General features: G+C 39.9%; 1 protein-coding gene across 1 annotated transcript in view; it reads left to right on the top strand.

Moving 5' to 3' along the window:
- Positions 1 to 5,030: 5,030 nt before the first annotated feature.
- Positions 5,031 to 22,834, top strand: part of HACD4 (3-hydroxyacyl-CoA dehydratase 4) — a 35,773-nt gene continuing 17,969 nt past the window's right edge. Inside the window, exons 1-3 of the mRNA XM_080819445.1 lie at positions 5,031 to 5,076; positions 7,312 to 7,439; positions 21,543 to 21,655. Of these exons, the coding sequence (XP_080675571.1) occupies positions 5,046 to 5,076; positions 7,312 to 7,439; positions 21,543 to 21,655 (272 nt within the window). The 5' untranslated portion in view covers positions 5,031 to 5,045. The remainder of the gene's footprint in view (positions 5,077 to 7,311; positions 7,440 to 21,542; positions 21,656 to 22,834) is intronic.

Raw genomic sequence — 22,834 nt, 5'->3', positions numbered from 1 at the left:
GTTCTTTTTTTTTAATTTTATTTATTTATTTGACAGAGAGAGAGAGAGACAGTGAGAAAGGGGATACAAGCAGGGGACTCGGGAGAGGGAGAAGCAGGCTTCCCTCGGAGCAGGGACCCTGATGTGGGGCTTGATCCCAGGATGCTGGAATCATGACCTGAGCCAAAGGCAGACGCTTAATGACTGAGCCACCCAGGCACCCCAAAATTTGTTCAATTCTTACTGTTCATAAGAGGGCTAGTCCTCTGGGAATCTGTAATCTAGTGGAGCAGGCAGAAACCAAACCTCAAACAAGTCCCATCATAGACCTTTATTAGTCCTGAGTGGCTTCTTGAGGAAGCCTTGGGAAGGGCTTTAAAAGATGTCTAGAACTTTGACAGGTAACTACTGGGCTGTGAGATGGGGAGGAAGCAAAAGAGAAAGTCAGAATAGAGGAGAAAAGTTTCACAGAGGCATGATGAGCAAAATACCTGGTGTGGCCAGGAAACAGTAAGAGATGCTCTAATTGGTGGGGGGATAGGACGGTTCAGGATGTCAGCACCTGCGACAGACTTGGAGACAAGATGAGCTGCTGTTGCCAGATGAACTAGAGACCTTGGGCCCTGCAGCTCTCACCCAGCCTGTCCCCCTGACATCACCAGAGGCTTTTGGTCTCATCACCAGAATTCAGGGATGGATGAGCCCATGTTTGAGTGGTGCAAATGAAAGGTTTCTTAGAGTACACTCTCGAGATGTGAGGGTGGGCCAGCTCAAGGGAGAGCTGTGCCCTGGGTTTTGGGTCTCTAGCTTGTATTGACAGTTGTTAACTAAGCGGTGGAATATTTATTATTTGGGGAGGGGATTTCTTTGGGAGCAAGATTTTGTGCCTTTTCTCCTTACTAGGTCAGGGTTTCTGGCCTTCTTCGTCTTAGGCCTGTCTGGTGTGATTGGGTTTCTTGTGGCTTTGTGAAATGCTTCAGGGACAGGTTCCTAACTTTCCTGATAACAGGGCTCGGGTCCCCCTTTGCTGGCCTTCAGGCAACCTGTTAAGGCCTAACAATATTAATGTTAAGGCCCACTCTAACAATATAACTGTAACAGGCAGCAAGGAAGTGGCAAAGAGTTTTGGCCAGGGGGATAGCTGGAACAGGACTGATTTAAGAATTCTTCCAGCAGTCTTCCACTAATGGAAGACTACCCAGTCTGGGTAGAAGGAGGAGGCAGGAAGGCCAGTGGAGGCTGTTTGGGTAATGCTGGCAGAACCCAAAGAGGTCCTGCCCTGGACCTGGCCAGAGGAAAGGGAGAATCCTGCTTCTTACCCCAAATGGTTCTCGAGGAAGCTCTCTCCTGCACGTATTTCTTGGAAAACAAGTAGAATTTCCTGACTGCTTGACTTGTAAAAGCTTTTTGTTTGTAGTTTGTTATTTATCTGTCAAGTAAAAGGGAGCTCTTTTTGTGTCCTTTTTACTCAGGTTCTGAGTCCTAACGAACAGAAGTGGAGTGCTGGGATCAGTAAGGGATCTGGAAAGGATGGAATCAATAGAATTTGATTGGATGGGGAAATGTAATGAAGACTCCCAAATTTTAAACCTGAATGACTAGGAAAAGAGTGGTTTCCATGTGAGAAATAAGACCATGATTTGAGAAGAAAGTATGCCAAATGGGATCAGTTGGAAGTTACAATAGCCTTTTCATGCAGAAATATCCAGAAACTGTTGAAAGGCCAGAGCTGGTATTCATAAAAAAAAAAAAAAAATAGTAAGGGCTAGAGATAGTAGAGTCAGCTGTTGTCTGCACAGAGATAAAGCCTTGTGTGGTGGATGCCTGTGCGGAGGATAACGTGGCAAATAGACAAGATGGGGGGGGTGTTAAACTTCCAGAAAATAGAGCAGGAGAAGGGGACGTGTTGGGAGAAGGGGGAAGGACATGCGAGTAGAGCATGCAGAGCTGGAGAGGAAAAGGGAGGAGACGTGATGTAGGTAAATGCAGCAGGCTGGTGGGGGGGAGGAGGCGGATATAGTCTCAGGGGCTGTGTTTGGTGATAAAGGGTCTCTTCCTCTGGGCAGTCTTCCCACTCCAGGCTATCCCAGACTGTCTTCCTTTTGTGGCTTGGCATCGTTGAATGGTTAGTCACCAGCGTTTGCTTGTGTGTCCATTAGATCAAATGCCCGCAAAGAGCAAGGACTGTGTAGAGTTGTCTACATGGTGAGTATAGGATGAGGAATCAGGAAATTAAGGACATTCCATGAGAGAGCAGTTTCAGGGAGGCATTGAGAAGGAAAGCCAAAGTGTAGGTTGTGATGAAACAGGATGATGGTAAGACATGAAAGAAGCAGGCAGTTATGAGAAAAAGAGGAGGGAGAGAGATCACCAGGAGAAGGGGAGAGGATAAAATGTCTAATTCTAGGGTAGGTGAGATTTGAACATGTTCCTACGCTGTGGTGCGGGCCCGTGGAAAGGAGAGTTTGAGGATGGAAGGGGAGGCAGTGGTAATGACGCATGGAGTGAATCTGAAAGGGACTGGTGGATGCAGGGGAGGGAATGAAGCTCTGGCAGGGGTGGGGGAAAGCACTGAGAAATGAAGATCTGAAAGGTGGGCCCTGCGGTGGGAGGTCATAATGGACTGCTAGGGAGGATCCTATGGCCTAATGAAAACACGGCAGCCTTGGAGTTTTCATACTGCCCTTCATCAGTGGCATGAACTGTAGCAAGTGACAACGTTTTTTCAAATGCCTCAATTTCCCTGTAGGTAAAATGGGCGTAACCTACCTTCCAGCTCCAAAAATCAGGTGTTGTTGACCCACTTACTTGCAAGTGCTTTCTTGGCTTTTTGTTTTGAGTTTCTTTGGGGGATGTTTCCATTAGAGGGTGGAGAAGCAAAGTAGGAGTTGGGTCCTCTTAGCATGAAGGAGACAATGCTGTAGGCCTCAGTGATCAGGAGTTTTTCTGAGGGGTGGGCATAGGATAGGGAGAAAAACACAACATGAATAAAAGGTTTTGGAAGCATGTGTAAAGACCCAGGGGGAGGGTTAGAGGGCAAGGATGCCTGATCCTGGAGGAATCAGACCCCATAGCTGGAGAGAAGGGGTTAGGGAAGGTGTGACCACAGGCTACCTCCCTGACCTCCTCTTACAGGTGAGGGTAATAAGAGAAGCAGGCGCGCGCCTGAAGCCCAAGCATCCTTAGGGATGGCTGTGACTGCAAGCCAGCTTTTAGAGATTAATGGGAAGGGTCCATTAGTTTCCACGCAGCTGCAACGGAGTGTCAACGCAAAGATTAGGAAGTCCTGGCAGGAGCTTCGTGAACCCGCGGGCGTTCAGCCTAACCCAGTCTCGCGCGCGTGCCGCGCCCGGGTCCGGCATTCGTGGTGCAGCGCGCTCTCGCCCCACCAGGAACTTCAGGAACTTGGCTTTCATCTAGTTCCCACAGCACGACCTTAGGTTTTTTTTTTTTTTTTTTCTTAAATTGCTGAGTGGGGAGAGGCCCCGCCTTTCCGCGCCGGGGGTTGGCCTCGGGGGCCGCCCCTCCCGCGCTCCCCGGCAGCTGCTCCTTTCCTGACGGCGCTGGAAGGCCCTGCAGCGGCCCACGAAACCCAATGGCGCTACCCGCCTGGCTGCAGCCCAGGTAGGGCGCCCCGCCCGTGGCGGGAGGCGAAGGGTGAGGAGGGTGGGGCGCCAGGGGCGGGGTGCCCCCCCCCCCCACGCCCGCGGGCAGCTGCGCGGGGAGCGCAGCGCGGCGCAACCCTGAGCCCGGTGCGCTCTTGAACTCTCGACAGGCATTAGCTAGTTTTCAGTTCTCTCTGCAACCCTAGGAGGAAGGCTCTGTTATTACCCCCATCTACAGGCTAGGAAATGGGAAGGACAGGCTACCCTGGCTACCCTCCCACCCTTTTTGTGTGCCCTCTACCAGTCAGTCCTGCTTTCCTTCCCCCTCTGGCCACCAGGAGTCCTTCGATTGACTTTGTGGGACCTGCTGTCCCGGGTGGGTTTCAGACCTGCCAGGTGCAGAAACACCTGTTGCATGTGTAGATTGCAGAGCTCAGTTCAGGGGACTTGGGGCTGTGTGTTTAACCAACGCCAGGTTATTCTGGTGCGGGTTTAAGGAAGGCCTCCTTACGCCAACTCCTCTTAGTGGTTTGCATGATCTGTAGGGTGCCTGTCATCAAGCTACACTGGATCTGCTTCCCGCTTATTTGCCTTATTTCTTAGAGGTTTCGCGTCTCCAACTAGAAGAAATCCTTGTCTATACTGGCAGGGCCCCTCCCACCACCCTTCTGAACCCCCAAGGCACATTTCAAACAGTGCTTTCCCTAACTGCCTCAAACTGTATATCTGTCAATCATCCCTGAGTCATCTCCCCAGCAACCCAGTTTTAAACCCGGCTTGACTTCCCTTTTCTGGCCTGAGCCACTAAACTGCTTTCTGTGTATGTCTGGGGAAGGAAACGTCTGCCCTTGTAAGTATAATGGGCAGTGGCAACGTACTAACACCCCCACCACCCCACCCCCGCCATCAGAGAATACATTCACAAGTCAGGTATGGCCAACTACTGAATCACCCACCACTGGGAAATGCCACCACCACTACTCCCCTCGTGTAACCGTGATCTCAGGTTTTGCACTTCGCAGACTGAGTTGCGGGAACACATTGAGCATGTCAAGCAAGCCTTCACCATCCTTTTTTTTTTTTTTTAAAGTATTCAAAGCCATTTTTGCAATGTTTTAGCCTTTAGTGAGAACAAGGTTAGAACTTTCTCAAAGCTGAAAGTGAATTTTGAAATAGATCCATCTTTGACTTTAAGCAAACTCAGGATACTCTTTTTAGCAGATAATGTGTGCTGTGGGTCCTTTCAAAATCTGAATAAAAGACTCTGATACAGAATGGTTTTCTCTTGCTTGCTTAGGTGGGCCAGCAGGTTAGTTAAAAGATTTGTGTGTAATGCTGAAAAGATTATTATGAAGGAAGTACTTAATGGTATTTTCCTTTATTTATAGGTATAGGAAGAACACCTATCTTTTCATCTACTACTTAATCCAATTCTGTGGCCACTCATGGATATTTACCAATATGACAGTCCGGTTCTTTTCATTTGGAGAAGGTAAAACTCCAGAAATCATTTTGGATTTTTAACATTCAATACTTGTTTTCACTTAGTCCTGCTTATGTTAATTTTTCAACTTCTGTGAACTTCACCTAATATCCTTCACTGCTCTAAGATTTAGTAGCCATATTTTTTAGTAACCATACTTCTTGCTCATTGCAAAAACCAAAACCTTTTTGGAGAAGGGGGCAGGTGAGTTGAGTGGGGAGGGACTTGGCTTCCCTCTGACTAGGCAATTTGCTCTGAAAACACAGACGTGGCATTGGGGTGGTGCCATCTGACTCTTCCTTTTTGGTTCTGCAGCAAACCTTCTCATATTTGATGGGTTTTGAGGAAATCTGTAAATGCCAGTATAACCTTTTGCCCAGAGAACTCAGGAATTAACCAGATTCTTTCCTTGTCTTTTTATTCCCCAGGCTTAGCATAACTAGAGACTACTAATAAGTGAAAGACAAACTGTATGGTCCCCTTAAGAAGTAATGTGTCCCTAAGTAAATCACACACCTTCTAGATGACTCACCATCCATATGGGAGTTGGTAAAGTCATGTTTCCTCCAGTTTTCTAAAAAGTAAAGATTTTAACCAGCATTTCAATTTTTAAGAAATGAATCACTAAGTGACTGTCAAAATAACATTCTTTTCATGTTCCATCCCCACATGGGTAAGTGTCATCACAGTTTACAACTGTTGGGTGGCTTGACAGTTTGAGCAACTGCTGGTTTCAGCTAGAAACAAACACATAGAATGTACCCGAGAAAAACCATGCTGTGCTCATCAATTCAGACTTCTGTATCATAAGGAAATTAATCTAATTCTGAGGTGCCATAACTATCTTTGGTTGCTTTTTCTTACTGTGAATCTGCAATTAAATCCTTGCCTTCAGCAACCTCCAAAGATACAACCTAAGGCTTGAATTTCAACTATGAATGTTGGGGGTCTTCAATCAGGGGAAAACATGAGCGGTGGGAAAACTTCCTGTATGTTTATAGGGAAAAAAGTCAGCACTTCTAGGCCTTGAAAATTAGCTGGGGCATAGTAGGCATATTACAAGTCATTCACGCCAAGAGTTACAAGCAATGAACTCTTTCTTATCCTGCCTGGCCTTTCCAGTGGGAAAAATTGCTTTAGTTGGCAGTGTGTTTATTTCTTAATTATTATCCTACTGTTAAAATTAGAGAAGCCTCTTATTAAAGTAACACAACCATTCATATGGAAAGCGGACTGAAAACAGCTAAGTGGGAGTTCAGTATAATTCCTGAGTCAATGTATAAATTAAGTAGCTTAGTAGCAGTCTAATCACCTGAAGAGTAACACCTGCTACCTTCTCCATCCCAGAGCTGTGTGATGGGAAATGCTCTTTTGTAGCAAGTACAGGGCAGTGGATGAGAGCATGGACTTCTGTCCCTCAGGGACCATCTGTGAAATGGGAATGGTGATAATAGTGCTCACCTTATAGAGCTGTTGAGAAGAGAAACCCTTAGTGCTCCATAAGTTACCATCATGTGAATGATCACTGGGCAATAAAGACAGCCAACTCTTCCCTAGATGTTTCTTAACATGGTGGGATTTCCTTTTAAAATTTAAGCCAACAGATACATCCTATTTAGAGGAATAGTTGTTTCTCCTATTTCTTTTTTTTCCAAATGCAGTGTGGGCTCTCTGCAGTGCAGACTTCAAAAGTCCCCACCAGAGGCCCAGGTTCTAATAAAGTTTTAGGAAGCCCAAACCAAATACATATAGGACACAAATAAGATGTTATTAAGCATGACATCATTATGAATGTCCTTTCCGTAAAGCTGCTCTAGTATCATATTTTTCTCATCTTTGTCATTTTCTTGTCAATGAAAAAGGTACGAGCACGCCAGCTTCTTCAGTAAGTGTACCTCCAACCTGTTTACAGTTGATGGTTTAGATTCTACCGGGTTACTTTTATTTGCTTTATAACATATATGGGGAATTATATATGGAGAATAAATACTACAGCTTGGCCATGGGCCTTCTTTTTCAAATTTTTGCTGCTTTTTTAGCAGAGGAGCAATTAAGATATACTACAATACGAAGTGCTTTCTTTGGTTGCATGGTATTAGTAATTTAGTAGCTGTTAAGAAATTTCTCACATGTACAATGAGAAAAGAAGTAAATAATCACAATTTTTATTTCAAAGTGCTGCATAGATTTGGGTTGTGACCTAGCTTTTACTTTATTGTATCTATTTCTAATTCCTGGACACAGATTCCATGGTTGACACTTTCTATGCTATTGGTCTTGTGATGCGCCTTTGCCAGTCCATTTCCCTCCTGGAGTTGCTGCACATATATGTTGGCATTGAACCAAACCATCTCTTTCCTAGGTTTCTGCAGGTAGGTTTTGTTTTGTTTTGTTAACAATTTATCACTGGGGGTGCCTGGGTGGTACAGCCTGTTAAGCAGCCAACTCTTGGTTTTGGCTCAGGTTTTGATCTTAGGGTTGTGAGATGGAGCCCTGTGTCAGGCTCCTCACTCCACACAGAGTCGGCTTCACGTTCCCTGTCTCTCCCCCTCTTCCCCTCCCACCTGTGTGTGTGCTCTTTCTGTCAACTAAGTAAATCTTGAAAAAAAAACACACATGATATTATTGACTATATTCTCTATGCTGTACTTTTCATTCCTGTGACTTATTTTAAAACTGGACATTTGTACATCTTAATCTCCTTTCTCTGTTTTGCCCATCCCCCCAAACACCCCTCCTCTGGCAACCATCAGTTAGTTCCCTGTATTAAGGAATCTGTTTGGGCCTTTTATTTATTTATTTATTTTTGGTTGTTCATTCATTTGTTTTTTAGGTGCTACAAATTATGTGGTCTTTGTCTTTCTCTTTCTAACTTATTTCACTTAGCATAATACCCTCTAGATCCATCCATGTTCTTATAAATGGCAAGATCTCATTCTTTCTCATGGCTGAGTGATATTCGTGTGTGTGTGTGTGTGTGTGTGTGTACACGCACCACATCTTTATCCATTCACCTATGGATGGACACTTGGGGATGCTTCTATAACTTGGCTGTTAGAAATAATGCCTATGAACAATAGCAATATTGCAGTAAACACAGGGGTGCATATGTTTTCAAATTAGTGTTTTTGTTTTCTGTGGGTAAATACCCAGTAGTGGAGTTACTGAATTATATAGTATTTCTATTTTTAATTTTTTAAGGAAATTCCATACTGTTTTCTCCAGTGGCTGCATTAATTTACATTCCCACCAGTTGCCTTTTCTCTTCATCCTTGCCAACGCTTCTTGTTTCTTATCTCTTTGATTCTAGCCACTGCCAAGTATGAGGAGATATCTCATTGTGGTTTTGATTTGCATTTCCCTGATGATTAGAGCATCTTTTCATGAGCCTGTAGGCCATCTGTATGTTTTCTCTGAAAAAATGTCTGTTCAGTTCTTCTGCCCATTTTTAAATTGGATTGTTTGTTTTTCTGGTGTTGTGTAAGTGCTTCATGTATATTTGGATAGTAACCCCTTACCAGATATTTCTCATTCAGATGCATTCTCCCACTCAGTAGGTAGTCTTTTTGTTTTGCCAATGGTTTCATTTGCTGTGCAAAGGCTTTTAATTTTGGTGTAGTCCCAGTGGGTTATTTGCTTTTGTTTCTCTTGCCTGCGGAGACATATGCATAAATATGTTGCTAAGGCTGATGTCCAAGAGATTACTGCCCATGTTTTCTTTTAGGAGTTTAATGGTTTTAGGTCTCACATTTAGGTCTTTAATCCATTTTGAATCTGTTTTTGTGTATGTTGTAAGAAAATGGTCCAGTTTCTTTCTTTCACGTGTAGCTGTCCCATTTTTCTCAATACCATTTGTTGAAGAGACTGTCTTTTCCCCATTGGACATTATTGCCTCCTTTGTTGAAGATTAATTAACCATATAATCATGGGCTTATTTCTGGGCTCTCTGTTCTGTTCCTTTGATCTGTGTGTCTTTTTTTGTGCCAGTACCATGCTGTTTTGATTACTTCAACTTAGTCATATTATCTTGAAATCTGGGATTGCAATTCCTCCACTGTGTGGTTTTCTCTCAAGACTTCTTTGTCTATTCAAGGTCTTTTGTGGTTTTGTACAAATTTTAGGATTATTTGTTCTAGTTCTGTGAAAATGCTTATGGTATTTTTACAGGGTTTGCTTTGAGTCTGTAGTCTGCTTTGGATAGTATGGACATTTTAATAATAATTCTTCATGAGCTTGGTTCTGCAGGAAGATTTTAATCACATTACCAGTATTATAGAATCTGTTTTATTTCATTTTTTTATTTATTTGACAGATCACAAGTAGGCAGAGAGGCAGGCAGAGAGATGGGGGGGAAGCAGGCTCCTCACTGAGCAGAGAGTCCAGTGCGGGGCTCGATCCCAGGACCGAGATCGTGACCTGAGCTGAAGGCAGAGGCTTAACCCACTGAGCCACTCAGGCACCCCTATAGAATCTGTTTTATACTTTATACTATTTCAGGCTCTATTGACTTAAAGTGAGCAGTTGAAAAGCAAACCCCTGAAAAATTGCAACTCAAATCACTGATAAGAATTCTATGAAAAAATGACCTTATTCCAAGACATTGCACCATTAGACTAGGCAGTTGGAAACATTCAGGGCAACGATGCTGTCGCTTTGGGAAGCATGGAGGTGATCTTCTCTTAGGAGTGGGATTTCACAGCCACTTGCCACTCTACCTGTGCCACTGTCCTGGGCACTGGAGGATAGAGGAGAGTCATAGGATTGGAGTCATTCAGACTTCGGTTTGACTCCTGGCTTCTCTAGCTATCACTGTGGGGTCCGATCCAGAGCCATTGAGCTGTTTCAGGGAAAAGACACCACACAAAATATCTGGTCAATAGTAAACGGCCCAGGGGCACTGGGTGGCTCAGTCAGTTAAGCATCTGCCTTTACAGCTCAGATCACGATCCCAGTGTCCTGTCCTGGGATGGAGCCTTGCATTGGGCTCCCTGCTTGGCAGGGAGCCTGCTTCTCCCCCAACCCCCGTGTCCTCTCTCTCAAATATATAAAATCTTAAAAAAAAAGTAAATAATCCCCCCAAAAAAGTTTCCTTCACCAATATCCAAAGAATAGAATATTCAGTCCTTTCTTGTTCTTTTTGCCAATTTTTACTGAATACAAATGCAAAGGAGAGATCATTCATGTTTATCTAGTATATCTAATATACATCTAATCATAGACTTGGGACTCCTACAGACCTGGATTCAAATCCCAGTTCTAGTTCTTATTAGTTGTATGAATTTATTTTTTTATTTCAAATTTTTATTTAAATTCTGGTTAGTTAACAGATAGTGTGATAGTTTCAGGAGTAGAAACTAGTTGTATGAATTTAAACATGGAAATTGTTCTGAACCTCATTTTCTTATGTGATGTGAAAATAACACTTACCTCATGGAGTAACTGAAAAAATGGGTGGGATAAGTTCCTAGTGCTTAGTTAGAATACAATGTCTGGAAGCTATTGCTATTATTTTAGCTAGTATTTGTTTCCTGTACCAGGTCTTTAGCCCTAGATGACCATGTTCCTTTTTTTTTTTTTTTTTTTTTTTTTTAAGATTTTATTTAAGAGAGAGAGTGAGAGCCCACACTAATTTGGGGGTTGGGGGAGAATGGCACAGAGACAGGGAGAGGGAGAAGCAGATTCCCCACTAAGCAGGAAGCCTGATACAGGGCTTGATCCCAGGACCCAGAGATCATGACCTAAGGCAAAGGATACTTAACCTACTGAGCCATCCAGGCACGCCCAACATATTCCTTTTTAAAGCCAGGTTGAAGGGCGCCTGAGTAGCTCAGTTGGTTAGGCAACTGCCTTTGGCTCAGGTCGTGATCTCAGGATCCTGGGATCAAGCCCCACATTAGGCTTCCTGATCAGTGGGGAGCCTGCTTCTTCCTCTCCAGCTCCCTCTGCTTGTGCTGTCGTTTACTCTCTCTGTCAAATAAATAAATAAAGGCAGGTTGAAGGAAGGAGAGAAATTCGTGGGTGGAGATTCAATACAAGAAATCATTGCTGGTAAGGCAAGAGAAAAAAGTGCTATTTTCCATATGAAGAGAGATAAGTTAGGTGACTATGTGAACATGTGTTTAAAATCTGCAGAAAAAGGGATTTCTGTGAGGATAACTTTAACTATTTGCAAAATAAATCAGAAAAATGGAAATAACTAAATTTGACAAATAGGCATTGTGAAAATAATTTGTCAGAATCTGCGTTTACTGCTAGCATCTAGCAAAGTATTTAGGATAAACATATGCCTTAAATTTTTGTTGATTAGAGTGACACAGATTCTTATACTAAAATCTGTTTAAAATACCATAAAAGTTTAAAGATGGAAATAGGAATATAATCCTAAGGAGCCTATTAAGAACTTAGCATTACAAGTTTATGGGAGATTTTAAATTTTACATATTAAATAAAAATAGAGAAATAGTATTCATTAGAATGAAGACATTTAAGTCTTGAAATACCAAATGTCAAATAAAAATCAAGGTAATATTTAGTCTGGACTCCTAATAACAGAGTAGCCAGGTAGCCAAGACTTAGATGGACTTCCCTTAAGTGTACTTCGTTATAAAATTTAAAAGGGACATAGGGATATATCTGTCCCTAAAGAAGCATATTACTTGGGAACAAGATTTATGGTATTTATTCCTTGTTAACAACTTCATGCTAATTCTAGAGAACAGAATGAACTACCCAGGTTAAATGAAAGCTGTAGTCCATCATATGGAATTATTTTGCCTGGAATATGACCAAATTCATTGAAAGTCTAAGCATGTTTTCTTTTGCTAATACCTTTTTGGACTTTTTACTTTTTTTTTTTTAAGATTTTTATTTATTTGAGAGAGTGAAAGATATTTATTTGAGAGAGAAAACACGAGTGGGGAGGGACAGAGGGACAAGTAGACTCCTCACTGAGTGAGGATCCTGACAGGCCGCTTGATCCCAGGACCCTGAGATTGTGACCTGAACTGTAGTCAGAAGCTTAACCAGCTGAGTCACTCAGGCACCCCTGGACTTTTTACTTCTTTAGGCTACATTGGTGAATAATAGTTTCATAGTAAAACAGCATTTTCAAAATTAAGAGTGGTGTTATTTTAGTTATTGACAGTGTGAGGAATGCAAGTGAGAAATGGGACAGGTAGACTTGGAGGAAAGAAAATAGAACACCTTAATGATGCCTAGAAAATGTGCACCTTTTTTATTTCCAAAATTATGTAGGCTTGTCCAGTAATAGAAATTATTACACAACTTAGAAATCTGATTTCTTGGAGTTCCAGAAGTTCCGGAGTATTTAAATGTGATTTTAATCATATTAATGTAGTGCTTTATAGAACTATGATTGCTGTAATCAAACTATATCCTGGTTTGGTAATTTAAAATAATAATGGCAAATATATGTTGAATCTTTTTAAATTTTTTTAAGATTTTATTTATTTATTTGACAGAGACACAGCAAGAGAGGGAACACAATGGGGGGAGTGGGAGAGGGAGAAGTAGGCTTCCCACCCAGCAGGGAGCCCAATGCGGGACTTGATCCCAGGACCCAGGATTAGGACCTGAGCCCAAGGCAGATGCTTAAGGACTGAGCCACCCAGGCAGCCCACATTGAATCTTTTTTATTCAAAGTGAGTTTGTAGTGCCTACTGTTAATGGGGCTCAAGTGATTTTTAAGTCTTTTTTGTTGTCAGGGATAACAGGAAAGGGATTCACCACATCAGGGAAGACGGCTACCATTTTCATCCTGGGCTACTATTAATTTTTGTTGTGATTGTTTGGCTTCCTTTTATTTATTTATTTTTTTAAATCTCTTTGCGATTTTTATCTGTACTCTATTTGGGTTACTCATTTCCTATCTTCTGTGTAGTTTTCCAAAAGGAGCCAGTGCTGGAAAGAGCTTTGAAAACCCATATCCTCATGTTCAAAGTTTCATTTTCTATCCCCTTCCTTTGAGTTCTGCCAACAGTTAGAAGAATTATGAGGTGACTCCAAGGCCTCTGTTTTAAAATAACCAAACAAAACTCTAAGATTGTGTAACCTTTCTTGGTTTTCCTGTTTCCCCATTTTTAAGTGAAGAAAGCATAGTCAAGAATGTGGCTAAGCTACTCAGTAATCCTAGCTGAGTGCACACAGTTTCTTGAAAAATGCATGGTGCCCAGCTGCATTCAGTGGGCCAAAAACACGTCCGTGTATTTGTGATGTTATTTTGCCATTACCGTTGTGAGACTGAAGCATGACTGAATTTTCATTTTGGAAACTGGCTTTATAAAATGTCAAGATAAGTAATTCCAAAAAGCAGTAGGAAAATTGAGCTAATTGAGCCATGTATCAGATGGTGATGGTCTGTGTACAGGAGGTCTGTTTGTTTTCTGTGTCTTGTTCTGTGCATTTTTAGATGTTTTGTACACACATCTTTATTTTGACAGAGAAAAGTCATTATGAATTCCTAAAATTACACACAGTTGACAGTAAGACTAAAATAATGTAACAATAAAAAATTTTTATGTATTTTCAAAATACACAATGTACAATAAGATACAATAAACAGTAATACATTTTATGTATTTTTTTTTAAAATATACTTTAGGGGGAAAAGGCAAGATGATAACATAAATAGTTACTTATAGACATCCGTTTTTGGAAATAATTACATGTCCACTAAAATCATATAAAGAAATATAACAAATTTTCTATGTTTTAATTTATAAAATGGGAAAGTAATTTAGGTCCCAAACACATAACTATTTTAAGACATGATAATGTAGGTGAAAAGTAGACATCTTTCCTCTCCAACCCCTTCCTCCCAAAAGGCTCATATACTTAGCTTGGTTAAAAAAAAGAAAAAAGGTTGGATTGGGAAATTCATATATTTCAGTAGATGTAATCAAATCAACTAGGCTTTTATTTTCTATTTTATGTTTTTTTTTTAAAAACAACTTGGTTTTTAAAAAAAATAAATAAAAATAAAAACAACTTGGTTTTTATAGTGTGGAAACACTGCCAACCCTTAAATACTGATTTTGAAGGACTTTGTTCTAACGTTGTGCAGAAGCCTGAGAAAGAGGTTTTTACTGACATAGCCTTGGGTTGTTCTCAACTCCAGGAGATGGGAAAATATCCACAAAACTAGCCTTCGGATGGGGACTTTCGACTCATGTACATTTAGGAAACCCTCCAAGTAATCCCATTTACTCCTTTACCTTTTGAGAAATGCTTGAAATTCAAAGACTTCATATATAACTGAATTAAAATGACTTCATATATAACTGAATTAAAATGACTAAATTAAAATGCATTTGTCCGTTGCATTGTAGGAAACACTGTTGCACATGTGTTAATTTTACAAAACATGAAAAATCCATAAATCAAAACACTAGGAATTACTATCCCCAGATTACTGTGCCCACAAAGACTTCATTTGCAAACCCAAATTGCAAAAACTGCTTTTATATTTATGAATATCACCTATTTCTGCTAAGGGCAGGCAAGGGTCTGCTTGCCAAAAATCACTCCAAAGATTTTTCACAGTTCTAGATTCTTAGAACAAATACGAAAATAATATCAAGGGTGTCTTAACATAAACCCTTCAAGGAAAATAGCCAAGTTTCACCCTGATTTCTTTTTAGCTGTGAAGCAGGTGCCTCTTTGCATTGCTAGATTAAATAATCTGGCTTTCCATATAGTCATATGGGTTTTCTCTCCAGTTTTGAGTTGAGAACACATTTGTACTGTTAGATAAAAACTGTACTGGGGATTGTGTCAAGCTGACGTTCTCGGTGTTGAAGCCTCCTGGGAATGAATGACCTAATTTGCTCTGTAGGTAAGATTTTAGATTTTTTTTTTTAGATTTCTTTTATTTGATCCATGGAATTCTTCAGTGTGATTATTATAAAACTGTATTTATAGCATAATTTTAAAGATGCTGAGATTAGGGACACCTGCATGGCTCAGATGGTTAAGCATCTGCCTTCGGCTCAGGTCAAGATCCCAGTGTCGTGGAATCAAGCCCCACATTGGGCTCCTGGCTCAGCAGGGAGTCTGCTTTTCCCTCTCCCTCTGCTTCCCCCCTGCTCATGCTTTCTCTCTCTCTGTCTGTCTCAAATAAATAAATAAAATCCTTAAAAAATTGTAAAAAATGCTGAGATTAACCTTTTTTTATTCAGTGATAGTCTTAATGATCCATATAGAAAAATATATTTTCTGTAAATATACTAATCACTATGTTAAGTTATATTTTTTTAATTAGTAATAACTTACATTTATTTAGGGCTTTTTATGTGCCACATAGTTCTCTACATTCTTCATGTGCATTAACTCACTTAATCTTCAAATCTTCAATCATAACCTTGTCTTTTATAGTTTACTATATAATGCTAATGCTAATTATTATCTGCAGTATGATTACTTAACACAAAAGCTAAATAAATTACTCAAGGCCGCATATATTGTGGATGGTGGAGTGAAAATTTGGATTTAGGCTATTTGTCTTGAACTCTAAACTATTCTAAATTTGCTTACTGTGTATCTCCCAAGTAGGATGGAAATACTCTGAGGGCTGGAACTTGGTCTTGTTCATAGCTACAACTTCCAGGACCCAGAGTACTGCACTCAATAAGTATCTACTGAACGATAAATAAAAAAAAAATGTAAATAGAAATATGTAAATACTTATGTCTCATAGAAGAAAGTAATTGGTGGTTTTGAACACATTAAAGATATGTTTCTAAAGTTCTCAACAAAAGTTCATAGGATCAAAATAGTTTGGGTTATTATTTTAGTAAAATAATAGTCTTTGAGGCTAAAACTAATTTTTATTTTTTTAAATGAAGCAAAATTAATGTGTTATAGTTCAGGTATACAATGATTCAGCAATTCTATACACTACTCAGTGTTCATCGCAGTAAGTGTCTCTTAATCCTCTTTATTTCACCCATTCCCCCCACCCACATCCCCTTGTGCAACCATCAGTTTGTTCTCTGTATTTGAGTCTGGTTTTTTTCTCCATTTTGTTTGTTTATTTGAGTGAAATATGAGTGAAATCATACAGTATTTGTCTTTCTGTTTGACTTATGTCACTTAGCATTATATGCTGTAGGTCTATTCAGGCTGTTGCAAATGGCAGGATCTCATTTTCTTATCGCTGAGTTATATTCCAGTCATATGTAGAATTTAAGAAACAAGAAGATGAACATAGGAGAAGGAAAGGAAAAATAAGATAAAAACAGGGAGTTGGGGCACCTGGGTGGCTCAGTAGGTTAAGCGGCTGACTTTGGCTCAGGTTATGATCTCAGTCCTGGGATCAAACCCTGCATCAGGCTCCCACTCAGCAGGCTGTTGGCTTCTCCCTCTTCCTCTGCCCCTCCCCCAGCTTGTGCACACTCTCTTTTTCAAATAAATTTTAAAAAATATTTAAAAATAAAAATTTTTAAAAAGGGAGGCAAACCTTAAGAGACCCTTAGATATAGGAAACAAACTGAGAGTTGGCGGGGGGAGGGGGGAATGGGGTAGTTGGGTGAGAAGGTCGCTTGATGGAATGAGCATTGGGTATTATATGCAACTGATGAATCACTAAACTCTACCTCTGAAACTAATACTACACTATATTAACTAAATTGAATTTAAATAAATAATTTTTTAAAATATTCCATTATATATAATTATACTACATCTTTTGCCATTTTCTATGGATGGACACTGGGTTGCTTCCTTACCTTGGCTATTGTAAATAATGCTGCAATAAACATAGGGGTGTGTATATCTTTTTAAATTAGTGTTTTCATTTTCTTTGGGTAAATAGCTAGTAGTGGAATTACTGGGTCATATGGTAATTCTATTTTTAGTTTTTAAGGAACCTTCATACTGTCTTCCACAGTGACTGCACCACAGGCATTTTCACCAATAGTGCACGAGGGTTCCGTTTTCTCCATGTCCTCATTAATACTTATTTCCTGTGTTTTTTATTTTAGCCATTGTAACTGATATGAGGTGGTATCTCGTTGTGGTTTTGATTTGCATGTCCCTGATGATGAGTGATATTGAGCATCTTCTCATGTGTCTGTTGGCCATTTGTATGTCTTCCTTGGAAAAATGTCTGTTGAGGTCCCCTGCCTATTTTTAATCAAATTATTTGGTGTATTTGGTCTTGTAGAAGTTCTTTCTATATTTTGGAAATTAGTGCCTTATAGGATATATATCATTGGCAGATATCTTCTCCCACTCAGTAGGTTGCCTTTTTGCTGATGGTTTCCTTCACAGTGCAGAAGTTTATTTGGGTCTCAGTAGTTCAACTTCACTTTTAATTCTCTTGACCAAGAAGACCTATCTAGAAAAACTATAGGGTTGATGTCAAAGAAATTATTGCCTACATTTTCTTCTAGGACTCTTATGGCTTCAGGTCTCATGTTTAGGTCTTTGACCCATTGTGAGTTTATTTTGGTGTGTGGTGTAAGAAAGTGATCCAGTTTCATTCTTTTGAATGTCACTGTCCCATTTTCCCAGCACCATCTGTTGAAGAGACTCTCTTTCCCCCATTGTGTATTCTTGCCTCCTTTGTTACAGATTAATTGACCATATGAGCATGGATTCATTTCTAGGCTCTCTATCCTGTTCCCTTGATTTATGTATCTGTTTTTGTGCCAGTACCATACCATTTTGATTAATACAGCTTTGTCTTTTGATTAATACAGCTTTGTCGTATATCCTAAAATCTGGGATTGTAGTATCTCCAGCTTTGTCCTTCTTTCTCAAGATTGCTTTGTCTATTTGAGGTCTTTTGTAGTTCCACACAAATTTTAGAATTATTCATTCTAGTTCTGTGAAAAATGCTGTTGGCATTTTGATAGGGATTGTGTTACATGGGTAGATTGCTTTGGGTGGTGTGGACATTTTAACAATATTTGTTCTTCTAATCCATAAGCGTGGAATATCTTTCCATTTACATGTCATCTTCAATTTCTTTCATCAGAGTTTTATAGTTTTTGGAGTACAGAGCTTTCATCTCCTTGGCTAAATTTATTTCTGGGTATTTTGTTATTTTTTCTATATAATTGTAAATGTGATTGTTCTCTTAATTTCTTTTTTCTGCTACTTAATTCTAGAAATTCTCTCCACTAGAGAGAGTAGTTTATAACTACATAATTGATAACTGAAGTGCCAGCTACCATTTATTAAATAACAACTTAGATTTAGTCACTGCTTAATTTGGAATTTAGGATTCCCAAGTAGAACCTAAAAATGCAAAGTATTTTTGTTTTATAGTTACCATACTTCTCAGCAGACCACATTAAGACAGTGTTTTAATTTGGCCTAATAGGTTTTTTTTTCTTTTTTACTGTACTTGTATTCTACCTAGTTTGAGCTACACTAAACACTAAAAGACCATTAGTCATGTTCTCTTAGGATTTGTTTAAAATGACAAAGTGCTAAGTTCTCACAAGTGTAAAGCTCCAAATAACTGGTCAAGTTATTATACATAAAAAGGGAATAAATTTAAAAAGTCTATTCTTCAGAAGTGTTTTGGTGTTGATTTAGAATATGTAGGAGGTTCTTGTTTTAAGGTTTAATTTTTGAAGAAAGGCTTTTTGAAACAATAGACTATAACCTGGATATTAGGCATAAGGATAGCACATAAAATAACAAAGGGGAAAATGTGTTAGTGTTTCAGAACAAGGGATTTAGAATCACATTGTCCAGATTTTTATTGCAGATCTGTAGGCAAGATGCTTTCACTTTGTTGTTTTTAAAAAAATTTTATTTATTTATTTACTTATTTGAAAGAGCATGTGCACAAGAGTGGGGAGGGGTAGAGGGAGAAGCAGACTTCCTGCTGGGCAGGGAGCCTAATGTGGGGCTCGATCCCAGTACCCTGAGATTGTGACCAGCTGAGCCACCCAGGTGCCCATCATTTTCACTTTGTAAAATGCAGTCCCCTTTATAAAAGGCAGCAAAAAATAATAACATTCATTTGTTAGGGTCATGGAGATTAAATGAGATATGATATATCTTCAGAAACTTGTACAAAGTAACCAATAAATAATGGCTGTTACCACTTCGAGAATAGCTCCACATAAATTCTCCCATTGTATTGCCATTGAATGGTCAAGTCAGAGTTAACCATCAGATACTTGGTTAATTAAAGTGACATTGTGGCAGGGGTCTTCACATACCCACATGTATGTATGTGATGCTGGGGTTTATGGCATGCTGAGTGCTAATTTCTGTGTAGTTGGGATTGCATCAGTAACATGCCACACTCTGCAGTGATGTGTTTTTTTAAGATTTTATTTATTTATTTGACAGAGCACCAGCGGGGGAAGTGGCAGAGGGAGAAGGAGGCTCCCACTGAGCAGGGAGCCCGATGTGGGACTCTATCCCAGGACACTGGGATCATGACCTGAGCTGAAGGCAGACACTTAACTGACTGAGCCACCCAGGCGACCCCCTTTTAAGACATGATTTTCAACAGGATGAATTCTATTGTACAGCACCATTTCTGTTTTAGATTTCCCTCTCTGTACTCATCAGTTAATGGGCAGTCTGACATCACAGATAGCTTATAAATCTGGAAACCACAAAACTTGGGATACATGTTTCCTGGTCTGCCACTAGGGCAAGTCACTTCTTTGGTTCCCCAATTTTTTATTTGTAAGAAGGTAGGGTTGGGCTAATCTAGAGTGGACCCTAGAGATCCATCTTACCAAGAGTTATCTAGGTTTTTGCTTTCTGTAGTCAGCCATATAATTAGAAATATATGTTACGTGTATGCACTCATGCATATGTATCTTGAGATTTTTTATCAAAAAAGGAGATCATTTTCCTAATTAGCAGACACTGACCAAACATAAGATTAGGTGGTTCCTAAGTACTTGTTTGCTGCTAAGATCTTTTATCCAAAGGCTGCCAGGTGTCATTGACCGCAAGCTTGGATCATTTGGTAATTATAGTTGCAGTTAAGTATTCTTCATTATATATATATAATTAAATCAAGAAACTAGGGCATTTTAAAGGAATACTGACAATCAGTACAGCTATGTAGATGGCTTCTATAGATTGACTAAGGTTTGAATCATATCTAATTCCCTTAGCCAAGCAAAGACCCTCTTGACTCACTGCTGTGGTCACACTTGCTGATAGAGCGTGTACACTCTATGCTGATAGAGCATAGCTGGTCATGTGGGCCAGTGTTGGCAAATCTCGGATTTCTCTGCGTGAGGTGATTTTCCAGGATTAACAGCCTATGATTCTAAGTCACAAATGGTTCTGTTCTTTTCTCTTTGATCTGCCTTAAAAATAAGGACAACTACTGAAAAACATAAAGCAGTCCTCCCCATCACTAATATGCTTTTCCTTTGACCATTGAGAGCAAAGTAGAATGTTTTGTTTAAAAAAACAACAAAAAATGTGGACTGTACAGGGGGCATTAATATGTTATAAGAAGGCTCATTATATTTAGATGGGGAAAGAAGAACGTATTTTTTGAGGTCAGTAATTGGAGCTAAGTCATAGTGTGTGAATTCTCAATGATTTGTACTTACTGACTTGGAAAAAAATGTGGATGTTGAATTCTTTTCATTTTCCACTGGCTTATAAAGGTTAGGATTATATTACTTCTCTTCCCCCTCCACCCACCCCTTTAAAAAAAACTACAATAGCTTCCCTTTTAGATGAAATCAAAATTTCTTGGCCTGTCATTCAGAACCCTTTATAACCCAGCACCCGCCATGTTTTCAATTTTATCTCCTATTTATTCCCTTTTCTGAGCCTTCCCCCCAACCCTAGCCTCCAGAGGTTCTCCTTACTCCCTAATACACCTGCATTTTCACACCTCTGCCTCTTTGCTTTTCCTGTTCCCCTAACCTAGGATGTCCTTTTTCCTAATCAGTCTACCTAAGAAACTCTTGCCTCTTCTCTCAGATCCAACTGAGGTGTTGCCTGTCTTCATAAATCTGTGCATCCTTTCCCCAGGCAGTTATGTCCCTCATCTGTGCTCCCATTCAGAGCACTTTAAATGACAGCATTATTCACACTATGTCATAATTCTACCACCACGTTCTCCTACCACTGCTACCCTCTGGAGAAAGGACCTTGCTTTCTGTGTGTGTGTGTATAAAAACCTTGGCATCTAATACATAGTGGACATATAATAAAAGCTTACCAAAGTGAATAAAAACATGTGTGCATATATCGCAGGAGGAGAAATATCCTGATTACATAAAATATGTTTTTATTCATTATATATAATTTGGAGAATACAAAAAACAGCAAGGAGGAAATGAAATTGACTTATAACCCTACTCCCTCAGAGATCATGTTAACAGTTCGGCATACCTATTTCCAGTTAAAGCATACTTACTTTGAAGAGGAACTCTGGTTTTTGAAATTAGAAAATGACCTACATGCTTAACAGATGATCCTAATTCTTGACTTTGCTGTTTCTTTGTTAGCTCACAGAGAGAATAATCATCCTCTTTGTGGTGATCACCAGTCAAGAGGAAGTCCAAGAGAAATATGTGGTGTGTGTTTTATTCATCTTTTGGAATCTATTGGATATGGTTAGGTAAGGAGGCAAAATATCTTAAAGCCAAGTTGCTTTTCTACAGTGAAACCAGTAATAGCTGCCTTCATTTGGTTACCCTGAATGAGAGAGGAAAACATAACCCCTTTCCAAATTATTTTATCTTGATATCAAAATGTATTCTTAGCGCTTTCCACAATGGGCATGTCGGAGGTAATGCAAACCTCCCGTGGTATTATAAGAGCAAATCAGTGCATTCAGGTTTCCAGCAGAAGACTTGGCATAGCACCAATTTGGGATAAACCTCACAGCTGCTTGCTAATGAAAGGCATTCCTTGAAATTGCTTTGGTACATGTAATTGTAACAAGCAAAGCAAGACTTCTGGTATGTCTTAGGATTTACAAAGTTGGTTTCTGTGAGTTCCAGAATACTTTAAATACAGGGCCTCATCGCTCTGGGGAAGAACGCATCTCCACATACATTTATTTTGTGTTGTTTTTCTTTGAAGTATAATTTTTTTTAAAGATTATTTATTTATTTATTTGACAGAGAGAGAGAGAGAGAGAGAGATCACAGGTAGGTGGCGGGGTGGGTGGCAAACTCCCCGCTGAGCAGAGAGCCGGACGTGGGGCTCGATCCCAGGACCCTGAGATCATGACCTGAGCCCAAGGCAGAGGCTTAACCCACTGAGCCACCCAGACACCCTTTAAGATTTTATTTGACAGAGCAAGCACAAGCAGGGGGAGTAGCAGAGGGAGAGAGAGAAGCAGGCTCCTCATTGATCAGGGAGCCTGACATGGGGCTGGATCCCAGGACCCTGGGATCATGACCTGAGCAGAAGGCAGATGCTTAACCAACTGAGCTACCCAGGTGCCCCTGATTTGGGCAGTTCTAGACATTAATCAGCACCAACCATGATAAGTGCGGTCACCATCTGTCACCGTACGTTATGACAATATTTTGACTATATTCAATATATTTGACTATATTCAATAATTTGACTATATTTGAAATATTTGACAATATTTGACTATATTCCCTAGGCTCTACTTTTATCTCTGTGATACATTTTATATACAATTCCAGTGGGTCCAAATGACTTATTGAAGTTATTTTGTGGATTCCTTAGGAATCCTTGAACCTCAGATTAAGAACTTTTGCTCTAGATCACCTTCAGTTTCCTTCTACTTCTAAAACTTTGCAAACAGATGGGTCTAGTC

This window comes from Martes martes (genome assembly GCF_963455335.1).
Source record: "Martes martes genome assembly, chromosome: 12".
Classification (NCBI taxonomy): Eukaryota; Metazoa; Chordata; class Mammalia; order Carnivora; family Mustelidae; genus Martes; species Martes martes.
The sequence above is the reverse complement of the archived record's forward strand: the minus strand, read 5'-3'. Positions and strand labels throughout refer to the sequence as shown.